Here is a 15,163-nt window from a genome sequence, read left to right on the forward strand (position 1 = left end):
CTTAACCGAGTTGAGGTTGACATATCACACCCGTTCTTATCCCTAACCATACTTACTTCAAAGTATTTGGTCTCAAGGTAAAAGAGTGATGCAACTTTAATTTTACCACATAGATCTATAGGCTTGATGAGATACCACTTATACATTTGTTCATAGAGTATTTGTAGAGCCCAGGGTGTGTTCCCTGAATCCCAGTGAGACAGGGGTCTTCATACACACGACTCGCCTCTACAAACAAATCAGCAAAACAATCAAGCTACCCACTCTAAAGTAATCAATATAAATAAATACATGTAAATAACCACGTCTAAAAGTTGTATGATGCAAAACCTGATGTCACGATGACAGGGGTTTGTGGGTAGAGGGAGAGAGGGGGGGGGGTAAGAGAGTGGTCCTATGACATCATTCTACCTCTTATATACTGAGGGAATGAAGCCCACTGCTCTTCACTTTTACATTCACTAAAGCCAAGGGGACACAGGCAGACACTGTCACTGACAGGACGAAGAGAAGACAAGGACAAAACAGACTGAGTACATTCCTACTCCACCTCCCACTTCTCTGTTTCTCTCTCGCTTTCTGCATTTGACCCCTTAACCCTATGGACTTGGGTCCTGCTTAGCTAGGGTGGATTCAGAGCGTGGGATTTGTACGAAGATGCAGGCACAGCTGGCTTGTGTGCTTCTCCTCTGTTTGCCGTGTGGCGTGTTATGTTCAGGTAAGCACGGGTATCCTTTCACATACTTTCCTTTTGATGTTAATTCATTTGCAACCCTTACTGGGTATTATTTTTGTTGCATTGTCAACTGATTCAGTTCGATGTTTACCTTGAAAGAAAAGGAAATGGTCTCAGAGACCAGGGACTAATTGAATTACTCTCATCGGGAACGTACTCTTGCAACAGGTGGATTTCACCACGCACACTTTAGTTATCTTATCTATACCTCCATTGTTTACCCAGGTATTTATCTTATCTATTCACATCCAGTGATTACCCACATATTCCTATCAAGAATGCATAACTGCTCTGAGGTATTTCTTGTGCAAAGTTCTCGTAGGGTAGACCTGCAGCGCTACGGGGTGTGTGCGTACCTCTGTTCTAGCACAGCACAATGTATCCATCTAATTGTTGAATCAATGCCCTAGCCTCGGTGACTGGGGTTTTAGTGCCGGGGCAGCCAACTGAAGCGCTCCAGGACGTCACACTGTTCGGTTGAGCTTATTAAGCACATAGCTCTGTCAGAGAAACAAACTGTTACATAGATGTTGCTGTGGGATGGGGGTGTTGGAAAGGGGAGAATCGATCTAGCTGCGCCCCAAAAAGCCTTGACTCCCTGGCTTAAGGAGCAAAAGGGATTTGATTCAACATCAAGTTGAATCAAGTTCAACATCTAATCAACATTAAGTTAAACATCTAAGCAAGATTTGTTTCATCTGAACTCTGTGATACTCTCCAAAATGGAATGTACCTTTTTTTAAATTAAGTCTAGCAAGGCTTTGAGCTGTTTTTGCTTGAGCTTTACGGTACCTTTTGCCGAGATTTCATGGGACACAATGGATCAGGCTCCAACAGGACATTAATAGTCTTTAAAGCAGCTCGTTAGGAATAGTCTATGAGGGCTAAATTGACACCAAACAGAGAAATTAAGATGGATAAATCTGTTGTAGACTATGCTAGAAAAACCCAGGCGATAGAAACCACGTTTTTACTGGTTACTGGTTAATGGTTAATGGTTACTTCAGAAGTGGAGCTGTATTTTTGTATTATTATATACCTACCTGTATAATACCTTTATACCTGTACTACGATAAACCTGTATTATAACTCTTGTTTTGTGTCTATCTGACAGATGTTGACCAGGAACAGCGGGCAATAGAGGAGGAGCTGTTGAACAGTCTCTTCACATCAAAGGTACTGCGCTGCTTCCTCTGTGCACCTGTCAGATCTGAGGTGTGTGTGTGTGTGTGTGTGTGTGTGTGTGTGTGTGTGTGTGTGTGTGTGTGTGTGTGTGTGTGTGCACACAGTTAGTGACCCCGTAGTGCAGGTGCTCTTTTATGGAGCCTGGATATGTCCGCTTTCTCTCTTGTTCGTTTTTGTTTCAATTGAATTGGCTCATCATGGATTCTATTTGTTCATAGTTTCACAGGTTTCTGGGTTAGTGTTAAGATATACGGTCTTTGAGATGAACATAATGTTCCATCTAGAACAATCAATAAAGCTTTCAAAATCACATCATAACTTTTCAACTCACACATGCATACACAAACGCACAGGAATGATAAAGGGTTGAAAATTAAATCATTTAGGTATAACATAATTGCTTTTTATTTTTATTTTTATATATGACCATTTATCGTGCCAGATACTCCGTAGACAGGCAAGAGGAAATGAAGAAGATAGAACTGGATCTAGTGGAGCCTGGAGACTGATTACCTGAGCTAATACCATTCAGATGGTCCTGACAGCAACATAGCGCCGCATGGCCAAAACACACACATGCACACAGACACACATATTCTCGTGCACACACACACACACGTTTGCACATGAGCACGCAACACACACGCATGCATGACACGCACACAGACGCATACGCTCTCTCAATCCCCTACTCCCTCCTCCCCACTCTGTCTGATAAATGAATGGAGATGAGAGGGACACACTGAGACACGACTATGACAAATAAGCTCTGTGATTTATCGCTTACAATGTTCCAAGGGTTCCTTGGGGGGCTGATTGTAATCATAAGTCACCAGATGACTGATAGAGTGCTCTAGATTAGAAGACACTGGAGAGGCAGTGTTGTAGTAGACACTTGTGGCTTTGTCTTTTCCCTTTTTCTTTTACACACAGATTATAAACCTACATGGTTAGGTGGGGGATCCGTTTCCTAAATGTTGGAATAGGTTGACTGTTGTTTCAATGACACTTGTTTGCAGGCTGTGAAACAACAGTTTTGTTACTTCATGAAGCATCTGTCAGGTCAATTTATAACTGCTGCTTGCATATGCATATGCCGACACTGTCGCGCCCTGACCTTAGTTATCTATGTTTTATGTATTATTTTGGTCAGGTCAGGGTGTGACGAGGGTGCTTATGTGTGTTTTTGTCCTGTCTAGGGTTTTTGTATGTCTATGGTGGCCTGAATTGGTTCCCAATCAGAGGCAGCTGTTTATCGTTGTCTCTGATTGGGGATCCTATTTAGGTTGCCATTTTTCCCATTTTGGTTTTGTGGGTTATTGTCTATGTGTAGTTGCCTGTCAGCACTTGTTATTGTAGCTTCACATTTGTTTTGTTATTTTGTCAGTTTGTTAAGTTTTCTTCGTTTAATTAAAAGAATAATGTATTCTTATCACGCTGCGCCTTGGTCTCCTCGTTCTGACGAACGTGACAGAATAACCCACCAAACCAGGACCAAGCAGCGTGAAAAGGAGGAACAGCACATAATGGAGAAATGGACCTGGCTCCCCCGTCCTAAGGAGGAGATAGAGGCAGTGAAAACAGAACTGCGATACTGATACTATGAGGAGAAATACCGGAGAATAGAGGAACGGTGACGATATGAAGGTACAAGGTTAGCACGAAAGCCTGAGAGGGGGGGCACACGAGGAGATTGAATCAGTCAGGTCGGAGACCTGAGCCAACTCCTCGTGCTTACTGTGGGGAGCGTGTTACTGGTCAGGCATCGTGTTATGCGATAGAGCACACCGTGTCTCCAGTGCGCTATTCTAGCCCGGTGCGCTATATTCCAGCTCCTCACATTGGCCGGGCTAGAATGGGCATCCAGCCAGGAAGGAGCGTGCCAGCTCAGCGCTCCTGGTCTCCAGTATACTTCTTTGGGCCGGGATATCCTGCGCCGGCTCTGCGTACTGTGTCTCCCGGAGAGTCTGCACAGCCCAGTGCATCCTGTGCCAGCGCCCCGCATTAGCAGGGTGAAAATAAACATCCAGCCAGGACAGGTTGTGTCAGCTCTACACTCCAGACCTCCAGTGCGCCTCCACAGTCCAGTACATCCTGTTCCTCCACCCCGCACTCACCCTGAGGTGTCTGTCACCAGCCCAGTACCACCAGTGCCGGCACCACACACCAGGCCTACAGTGCACCACGGCAGTCCAGTACGCCCTGTTCCTACTCCTGCTCCTTGCACTCGCACTGAGGTGCGTGTCCCCAGCCCGGTACCACCAGTGCCGGCACCACACACCAGGCCTAAAGTGTGCCTCAGCAGTCCAGAGCGTCCTGCGACAGTACCTAGTCCAGAGCTTCCGGCGACAGTACCCAGTCCAGAGCGTCCGGCGACAGTACCCAGTCCAGAGCGTCCGGCGACAGTACCCAGTCCGGAACCTCCAACGACGGGCCACGGTCTGGAACCTCCAACGATGGGCCATGGTCCGGAGCCTCCAGCGACGGTCCCCAGCCCGGGGTCTCCAGCGATGGTCCCCAGTCCGGAGCCTCCAGCGACGGTCCCCAGCCCGGGGTCTCCAGCGACGGTCCCCAGCCCGGGGTCTCCAGCGACGGTCCCCAGCCCGGAGTCTCCAGCGATGGTCCCCAGTCCGGGGTCCCAGCGACGGTCCCCAGTCCAGAACATCCGGCGATGGTCCACACAGCGAGGGTCCCCAGCCCGGGGCCTACGGTGAGGATCCTCAGTCCAGAGCCTCCGGCGATGATCCACGGGTCAGTGCTACAAGAGCGGGCTCAATGTAAGGAAGGGGGCAGCGTCCAGAACCAGAGCCGCCACCGAGGGTAGATGAGGGTAGATCCCCCATAAGTTCAGGTTTGCGGTCGGGAGTTCGCACATTGGGGGGGGGGGGGCGAGGGTGGCTATGTGTGTTTTTGTACTTCTATGGGGGCCTGAATTGGTTCCCAATCAGAGGCAGCTGTTTAATTTCCCATTTTTTTGTGGGTTATTGTCTATGTGTAGTTGCCTGTCAGCACTCCGTTATTGTAGCTTCACGTTCGTTAAGTGTTCTTTGTTTAATTAAAAGAAGAATGTATTATCACGCTGCGCCTTGGTCTCCTCGTTCTGGCGAACGTGACGGACACCTGATTTTCTTAACAGAAAATACATGTAATTAGAACAAAGAAAGATGACTAAATCAATTAGTTAGGTAGGTGAGATCAATTACATTTTTCCAAATTCTGGATATACCAGTAGTCACTGTCTTAAAAAATGTCTGATGTAGAAATCTTGCCAATAACTAATCTCGCCACCCAGAGCTGTCATGAGAGACATAGAAGAGGGGACAGGGGCTACTTGAAACGGCAGTTAGTCCCTCTACTCTGGTTGCTGGCATTATTGGACTGCTCCATAAAAACTATTTTCCGTCCCTCAGTCCCTCAATAATTAACTGACAATGAGAGAGAACACACTGGGGAAAGAAGGGGCTACATCGAAATGTAATGTGAAGTGACCTTTCTGCACAATTAAAAGTGTACCTACCGCTCGTCTCAACACTCAGTGTCTTAACAAACTGTTCATTTGGAAGTTAACAGGAGCTCATTTGTATTTGAGGTCGGTAGGGTTTTCTAAATGTCAATATTGTAAGGAACTCGCAGGAGTATCCAACAGACTAAGACGTCCTTTCTGTCGTTTATCCTCAGTCTGCTCAGGACAAAATAATCCACTCTGTGACATTTCTCCCCCATGGCCTCCAAATCCATATGTAATATCTAACAACTCAACAATGCAGAAAATAAAAGTGTTGTCCTTTGCCATCCATAAAGGAAAGATGATAGGATTTAATATGATTTAGAAGCACCAATCTTCTGTTCCTTACGACTCAGTGACACCCAGGAGGAAGTCTGGGCTGTGCTGTGTTAACGAGTCGGGCCACGCACAGAGGCCCCAACGGGCACCGATAGGGGCCTCACACCATCCAAAACCACACACTCAAACTATATTATGATACAGCAGGATTGAAGCTAGTTAGATCTGACTGATCCATGAGAGAGTGCAAAGGCAAAGCACACCTATGCACACACGCAAGTTTTTATGTATATCGTAGTCCTAGTATTTATTTATATGCTCCTCCTAGATGAAACAGAGCAAGCAGGGCGCCCCCTACTGGCGTGTGTCCCTGGTGAATGTGTGCAGGATGGTGAACAGCCTGATGAATAGCCTGTCGTGGAGAGAACAGGAGGAGTATAACACTGAGGAGGAGCTGTGGGAGAGACTGGCCTCCCTTCCTGAGACCCTGGACAAGCTTCTAGACCTACTGCAGATCTGCAGAGTGCTGCAGCCCCGAGAGGTGAGGGACACCCATACCTACAAAAACAGATGCTCATGCACGGAGAGCAATTCTCACATTTGAATAGAACATCTGTCATGCAGTCATATACATTTCAAGTGAGTCACACAAACACACACACACAGTAAACACGCACAGGGATAAGCACTCTAGGGCCTAGAGTCAATCAGATCAAGCGTTAACCAGCGATAGCAGACACCTGCATTGCAGATGTTTTGGCGGAGTTGGAACTGCGTTGGCACCGTCAAATTGGTGAGCAGCTGCTCTTGCTATCATTTTCATGAAGTCACAACCACCCCACTCGTGTTAAAGTTAAAGTGGAGGCTAGATAGAGAATGACGCTGAAATCAAAAAATCATTCAACAAAATAATGAGGATTTCTATCTTCCGAATCGAGGTGTAGATTACCTCGCACATTCCAGTGTTCGAACTTGTAAACAAGGCTGCATGGGATTTCTGTTCATGCGACTCAGTGCAGCCAACGGCAATGTTCGCTGTAGCTATATTGCCTGGAGCCACTTGTGGATTTGAAAACTCTAACGCAGTTCCACCTCCTACACCCCCAAAACAACCGCTATGCGGATGTTGGCTGAAGCAAATCTGATTGTATCAAGCCCTTAGTCTACAGCAGGGATGGGCACCTCCTCAGAGGCGGAGTGGTGTCTGACTTTTCCCCGTCCCTAACAAGTACAGCTGATTTAAACTAATTGCATTCTAAACTGAAGATCATGATTAGTTGATTGTTGGAGTCAGGTGTGTTAGCTGGGGAAAAAGTGTGACACCAGTCAGGCCCCCGAGGCCTGGAGTTGCCCATCTCTGGTCTACAGGGAGAAGCATCTCATACCCACACAAAAACAGGGCCACACACATACCCCTCAGTCACACTCAACCTCCCGCCAGCCTCCTTACAACGGTAAACACACCTCATTAAATGCACCTCCTCCTCGTCATTTCTCAAACGTCTCCATCATGTCGATATGCACATTGTCAACTCCACGGCTCCTCACACATCATGGTAGACTCTTTAGCCTGGCTATACAGATTAGTACTTGCTTTATCATGCATGGAACCACACACTAAACACTTGTTTAAGGGCTCTATTTAAACAGATATGCTTTAGCCAACATCGTCATAGCAGTTGTTTCTCACAGTTTCGGAGGTGGAACTGCATTAGAGTTGTCAAATCCACAAGCGGTCCCTGTCCTTATACCTAATGCATAAATACATTGCCATTAGTTGCACGGAGTTACATTACGAGAAATCCAATGCAGCCTTGTTTACAAGTTTGAACACTGGAATGTGAGATGTAATCGACACCTCAATATTATTTCTATATAGCCACATACTCACTCTGGTAAAAAAATAATGTGACATGTCATACTCTTTTTGGCCAGACAGCATCAGATACATTGGCTACACATACAATGACAGAGGGGCACTGTTTGCCACGTTAGTACCTAATGAGAGTGGGACAGGTGTGGTTTCATAACAATGATCAAGAGCAGCTGCTCACCGATTTGACAGCTCCAACGCAGTTACACCTCTGACACTGCCAAAACATCAGCGGTTAACGCAGGATCTGATTGATCTCGGTCTAACACACAGCTGCATGGTGTGCTATATATGGAACATATACTGAACAAAAATATAAACGCAACATGCAACAAGTTCAAAGATTTTACTGAGTTACAGTTCATATGACTAAGTCAGTCAATTGAAATAAATACATTAGGCCCTAATCTATGGGCCTCAGGGTCTTGTCATCGTATTTTTGTGCATTTAAATTGCCACCGATATAATGCAATTGTGTTCGATGTCTGTAGCTTTGCCTGACCATACCCCCAACGCCACCATGGGGCACTATGTTCACAATGTTGAACATAGTTGTGAGGCCAGTTGTGAGGCCAGTTGGATGTACTGCCAAATTCTCTAAAACGACGTTGGAGGTGGTTTATGGTAGAGAAATTAACATAAAATTATCTGGCAACTGCTCTGGTGGACATTTCTGCAGTCAGCATGCTAATTACACTCTCCCTCAAAACTTGAGACATCTGTGGCATTGTGTTGTGTGACAAAACTGCACATTTAAGAGTGGTCTTTCATTGTCCCCAGCACAAGGTGCACCTTTGTAATGACCATGCTGTGTAATAAGATTATTGATATGCCACACCTGTCAGGTGGATGGATTATCCTGTCAAAGGAGAAATGCTCACTGACAGGGATATAAACACATTTATACACAAACTTTGGGAGAATATAAGCTTTTTGTGTGTATGGAAAATTTCCGGGATCTTTTATATCAGCTTACTTCATACATTGTGTTTGTTTTTTAGGTCAATGTACAAGGAATACATATTTTTCTCATGCCATTATGCACCACAGAAGAGTCTCAGGAGTGGCTTATTCTGTCTTTCTTTACAGGTGCTTGACGCCGATCGAAACAGGGACAACCCACTCAAAAGGAAATCACCGTATATTTTTAAGAGGCAGGTGAAAAACACCAAAGCTCGGAGGCCCTACATATTGAAGCGGAGTACATTTTACTGACCCACCCCCACGGAAGAGAAAGAAAGACACTATATATTCTGTGGATATGTGACCATATGTGCTCTCTGTTGTCGCATTATTATTGATTTTTCCGCAGTGTCCTGCCAATACAGATGACATCTCAATCCTGTGCCCATCACCGTAGGTCTCCGCTAACATACTAGGCCTGCTCCATAAAGCAAGGACTAATGTAAACAAAAGCAAACAAAAGCAGTGAGCAAATGTGTATCTTTTGAGAGGCTTCGTATTTCTCATTTTTGTTCACTTGCACAAACACATTTCTTTCATTTCCAAATGTGATTAAACAATACATATTTCAAAACCACTGAGATGTCACGTCTTTTTTTCAAAACTAGCTGTTTATGATAACCCACATCAAAATGAGAGCAGGCGTTACATCACTGGTTCCCTTTCAAGTCACCTTTAAACCATCTCAGGGACCAGTCAGCAACGTCCCACGAACCAGAGTTTGAGAAACACTGATCTAGATACTTCCAAGTGGTGCTGAATTGTTTTTCAATTTCATTTCATTAAATGATAGCTACTGTGTGAAATACATGAGGCAAATGTTCTGTATGGCCTCTTTCATTAATGTTAAAAGCAATATACTTCCTACAATCGCATAACTTGCTTGCATACAGTAAGAGCATAGAAGGGGCCCTTGCACTCTGGATAGTCTCAATGACTCTGAGAGGCAAACCTATCACACTCAGATGTATACTACCACCAGGCCAGGCCCCAGAGGATCATAGATACTTGGTGAAGGAGGGAAATCTTCCTGTTCCCCTGGGCCAAAAGATACCTGTGTAAATGTAGTTGCCTTTTCATAAGCAGGAGAATAATCTCTGTTAACCAGGGCCTCCATTGTCATCGAGGGGCTACCGAGATAAGAGATAATCCTTGTTTCCTTACTCGGTCCAGAGTGGGGGGAATCAAATAAAATGTCATTTGTCTCATGCGCCGAATACAACAGGTACAACCTTACCGTGAAATGCCTACTTACATGCCCTTTCCCAACAATGCAGAGGTAAAGAAGTAAGAACAATGTAAAAAAATAAAAAATGTTTAAAAATTGTAACACAATAAAATAACAATGATAAGACTATACAAGGAATACCGGTACAGAATCAATTTGCAGGGGTATGAGGTAAAATGTACATGTAAATCAGGATAGATCATAAACAGAGTGGCAGCAGCTTATGTGAAGAGTGTTAAAGAGTGTGAAAGTGTGTTGTGTCAATATACATACATTACCGTTCAAAAGTTTGGGGTCACTTACAAATGTCCTTGTTTTTTTAAATTCCATCAAATTGATCCGAAATATAATGTAGACATTGTACATGTTGTAAATGACTATTGTAGCTGGAAACGGCTGATTTTTTTATGGAATATCTACATAGGCCCATTATCAGCAACCGTCACTCCTGTGTTCCAATGGCACATTGTGTTAGCGAATCCAAGTTTATAATTTTAAAAGGCTAAACTGATCATTAGAAAACCCTTTTGCAATTATGTTAGCACAGCTGAGAACTGTTGTTCTGATTAAAGAAGCAATAAAACTGTCCTTTAGACTAGTATCTGGAGCATAGGCATTTGTGGGTTTGATTACTGGCTCAAAAGGGTCAGAAACAAATAACTTTATTCTGAAACTCATTAGTCTATTTTTGTTCTGAGGAATGAAGGCTATTCCATGTGAGAAATTGCCAAGAAACGGAAGATCTCGTACAACGCTGTGTGCTACTCCCTTCACAGAACAGCACAAACTGTCTCCAACCAGAATAGAAAGAGGAGTGGGAGGCCCCGGTGTACAACAGAGCAAGAGGACAAGTACATTAGAGTTTCTAGTTTGAGAAACAGACACCTCACAAGTCCTCAACTGGAAGCTTCATTAAATAGTACCCACAAAACACCAGTCTCAACGTCAACAGTGAAGAGGCGACTCTGGGATGCTGGCCTTCTAGGCAGAGTTCCTCTGTCCAGTGTCTGTGTTCTTTTGCCCGTCTTAATCTTTTTTTTTATAGGCCAGTCTAAGATATGGCTTTTTCAGTACAACTCTTCCTAGGAGGCCAGCATCCCGGAGTCGCCTCTTCACTGTTGACATTGAGACTGGTGTTTTGCGGGTACTATTTAATGAAGCTGCCAGTCGACCGGTCTGTCTCCAAAAGACGCTGTGTGATTGGATACCTCAAGCTTATGACACCCCCAGGCGTATTCCATAAGTGACACGAAACGAGTATTACAAATAGAAATGGTTTGTATTTTATTTATCTCTGGGCAGTGAATGAGGGTCTATGTTGCCCTTCCGGTTTCCAGCAAGTGAAACTGCTGTGGAGTGGGTCATACAGGTATGTGGTTTATTTTGAATGTAATGCATGTTGGAGATAGCATCAGGCCTCTCAGTCATAAAAAAGAGAAAAATCTAAACAATAAAAACTAAATTTCACAAAAAAATATTTTTTGTTCTCAAATAAAACAACTGTAGTGCCACACGATCATTGAATCTCCATTCAGATGCAGCGAACTAACAAAAATATATTCATTTAATTTTAAATTCTATGAAAACAACAACAATACTGTCAACTTTTTCCCCATCCTGTTCTGCTCCATATTCCCCTTTCCCTGATTACTAAAGTGGCAGGTAGCCTAGTGGTTAGAGCGTTGGACTAGTAACTGAAAGGTTGCAATCCCTGAACCGACAAGGTAAAAATCTGTCGTTCTGCCATCATTTAAAATAAGAATTTGTTCTTTAACTGACTTGCCTAGTTGAATATAGGTCAAATAAAACAAATTAAAAAGCACAGCCATAGTGACTATCTAATTACAGAAACACAGTATGGAGTAATGTCAATAATGTCAATACATTAGATACATAGATGACATACAGTGACCATGTCTATCCATCAAATGGTATAGTATGGATGCACACATGCCAACAGATGGCAGTATTACACAATGTAACTGAACCTTGGCTGTTGAGCCAGTGAATGAGGGAGAAAAACAGATTGAGAAAGTATTAATAGAATGGATTTTAGAAAACAAATTGTTTTCAATTCTTACGGTATTATTCCTACCATCACAGAAGTTGTGTTCCCTTCCAGTACATTTGTGTGAAAGAATGTACAGTATCAAAACTAGTTTGATTTACTCTAAAAAATGTATCCTTAACATCAACACCCCCTGACACTCTACCGCACAACAGATGACACATTACGCTATGTGAATACATTCAACATCAGTAAACCCTGCTGCCTACAGCAGTAATGTTTAGATGTAGCTTTTTTGTTTTGGCACAAAGTCCAGCCACGAGGTACGCCGCTTCAAATCTGGTCAAATTTAGAGTCGGAATGCAGACGGACAGGTGAAGACTTGTCTGTGTGAGTCTGGGCACTTCCTGCCTGCTGGAGCCTCTCTAGTTGGTGAGTCTCGCTCACTAAATGAAAATCATTCTCTCATCTGGATGGGGACACAGCAAGTCCTGTCTGTCTGTAGAACAGGCACAAGGTTCTCAGATCAAGGTAATGGCATGTGAAGGAATGAGATTAGTTCCATTTTTGCGAAATCTGATTGTGTGAATTGGATGATGGCATAACAAGAGCGACTTTGTTGCGGGGCTTGCCGAGACGGTAATTAGGCCCTCATATGGGCGCCATTACTAAACTCACCACAAAAGGGACGAGGGGACGGGGCCGTGTCTGTGCTACTTATTGTCACCCACTGCTGCCTGTCAATGGAAAGATATGCACATTGTGTGGACAATACAGTTTTTCTAATTATAACATAATCTCTAGAACAATGGCCCTAGTTTGAAGAAAGAGGAGAACCACTTCTAGTCAGCAGAGATCAAACCTTGATTTACATTTTGAACCTTTGGATAGGCCATAATACTGCTTTTTCTTACCCTAACCCAAGCATCATGTCCTCCACCAACCCTAACCCTAGCCTCATACAACACTAACCCTTACCCTAACCTAAGCATCATGTCCTCCATCAACCCTAACCCTAGCCTCATACAACACTAACCCTTACCCTAACCTAAGCATCATGTCCTCCACCAACCCTAACCCTAGCCTCATACAACACAAACCCTTACCCTAACCCTAGCTTCATGTCCACATCCCGTTTCAACCCTAACCCTAGCCTCATACAACACTAACCCTTACCCTAACCCTAGCTTCATGTCCACATACCATTTCAACCCTAACCCTCAACCACAACCCTAACCCTAAAAAAATAACCTACATCTTTGAGCGAGAAACCAATGGGATTCTTCTAGTCAGGCCTAGAAATAGCCAGTGCATTTAAAGGGATCAGTTGAAGAAGCACATTGTTACAAGCGCCAAGACATTGTTTTTCTCGCGTCATCGTCATTGGACGGAAGTGTTGCTGTAGCACCTGTCATGCTGGGAGCTCATCGGACATACCGTTTATAAAATGCTCTCTCTCACAAACACACACAAACGAACGCACACACAAACTACAAACTCCAAGTTTCAACGTTTATTTTCCACGTGCACAGTATACAACAGGTGAAAAAGAGTACAGTGAAATTCTTACCTTGAGAGCTCTTTCCCAACATCAGATGGCTTATTTATCACAAAACAATTTGATGTTGCCAATAAAGTTTATGATTACTTGGCAAACTTAGTCAGGAAATGCCAACTAACAGTGAGCAATCGTATTCATGCATAATAAAACAAAATGAAAGAAAATCATCAAATCAAATTTTGAAAAGATAGTTTTGGAGAGGTGTCAAAATTGTTGTTAACAATCAATAAATGACAAATCTCCTGGCATTGACAACTTAGATGGAAAGCTACTGAGAATAGCAGCTGACTCTATAGCCACTCCATTCTGTCATATACTGTTTATTCATCTGAGCCTAGAGGAAATTATTTGTCATCAGGCCTGGAGGGAATCCAAAGTCATTCAGCTAGCCAAGGATGGTAAAGCGGGCTTTACTTGTTCTAGGCCTGAATGTCAGGCCTAGAAACAGCCTGAGCATTTAACACTAGAATCATTAAAGACGTCATTTTGACTGCTCATAATGTTTTTGTATTACTCTTCCATTTTTTAAGTCATGCCCACCTCCATCCTTGACCTATCAACTTGCGGCCAGCTCTTAGCAAACCGTTGGAAAAAAATTGTGTTCGAACAAATACAATGCTATTTATATGTAAACAAATTAACAACAGATTTTCAGAATGTTTATAGAGAAGGGCACTCAGCATGTACTAAACTGACACAAATGACTGATGATAGGTTGAAAAAAATTGTCAATAAAAAGATTGTGGGAGCTGTACTGTTTTCAATGCAGCCTTTGATATTATTGACCTGTTGTTGAAAAAACATATGTGTTATGGCTATTCAACCTCTGCCATATAGTGGATTCAGAGCAATCTATATAATACAACACAGAGTTGTCAAGTGTGTTGTACGACAGGGCAGCTCTCTTGACCCTCTTCTATTTTCTATTTTTACCAATGACCTGCCAAATAAACGTATCATGCAACAATTTCAAAAATGTTACTGAGTTACAGTTCATTAGGCACCAATCTATGGATTTCACATGACTGGGAAGGGGTGCAGACACCCACTGGGGAGCCAGGCCCAGCCAATAAGAATGGGTTTTTCCCCACAAAAGGGCTTTATTACAGACAGAAATACTCCTTGGTTTCATCAGCTGTCTGGGTGGCTGGTCTCAGACGATTCCGCAGGTGAAGAAGCTGGATGTGGTTCTGTGCTGGCATGTTCACACATTGTCTGCGGTTTCTGAGGCTGGTTGGACGTACTGCCAAATTCTCAAAAAAGACGGAGGTGGCTTATGGTATAACATTTAAATATCTGGCAACAGCTCTGGTGGACATTCCTTTAGTCAGCATGCCAATTGCACGCTGCCTCAAACTTGAGACATCTATGACATTGTGTTGTGTGACATAACCGTGGCCTTTTATTGTCCCCAGGACAAGGTGCACCTGTGTAATGATCATGTAGTTTAATCAGCTTCTTGATATACCACACCTGTCAGGTGAATGGATTATCTTGGCAAAGGAAAAATGCTCACTAACAGGGATACAAACAAATTTCTGCACAAAATAAATACGCTTTTTGTGCGTATGAAACATTTCTGGAATCTCATTTCTCGAATGTTTTATTTCAGCTCATGGGACCAACACTTTACATATTACATTTATATTTTTGCTAATGGGGATCCTAATAAAATTCCCAAAAACGTTCTTAGTTTCACACAAAAATAGCACTTCCTTCAAAGTTGGATTGCCAGGTTTTGGGCATTCTGAATAGTATTGTGTTGAACAGTTTTAGTCATAATGTCACCTCTTACCTGGACTACTGCAACGCTCATCTCCATAGC

The 15,163-nt window shown here is 43.5% G+C and overlaps 1 protein-coding gene across 1 annotated transcript; it reads left to right on the forward strand.

The window, feature by feature from the left end:
• The first annotated feature begins 481 nt into the window (after window positions 1–481).
• Window positions 482–9,062, forward strand: LOC135525233 (neurotensin/neuromedin N-like). Its single transcript, XM_064952957.1, has 4 exons — window positions 482–718; window positions 1,851–1,912; window positions 6,034–6,246; window positions 8,668–9,062. Exons 1-4 carry the CDS (start codon window positions 658–660, stop codon window positions 8,791–8,793), a joined length of 462 nt encoding a protein of 153 aa, XP_064809029.1. The 5' UTR covers window positions 482–657; the 3' UTR covers window positions 8,794–9,062.
• Window positions 9,063–15,163: the final 6,101 nt, after the last annotated feature.

The sequence above is a fragment of the Oncorhynchus masou genome, chromosome 31 (genome assembly GCF_036934945.1).
Source record: "Oncorhynchus masou masou isolate Uvic2021 chromosome 31, UVic_Omas_1.1, whole genome shotgun sequence".
Taxonomy (NCBI): Eukaryota; Metazoa; Chordata; class Actinopteri; order Salmoniformes; family Salmonidae; genus Oncorhynchus; species Oncorhynchus masou.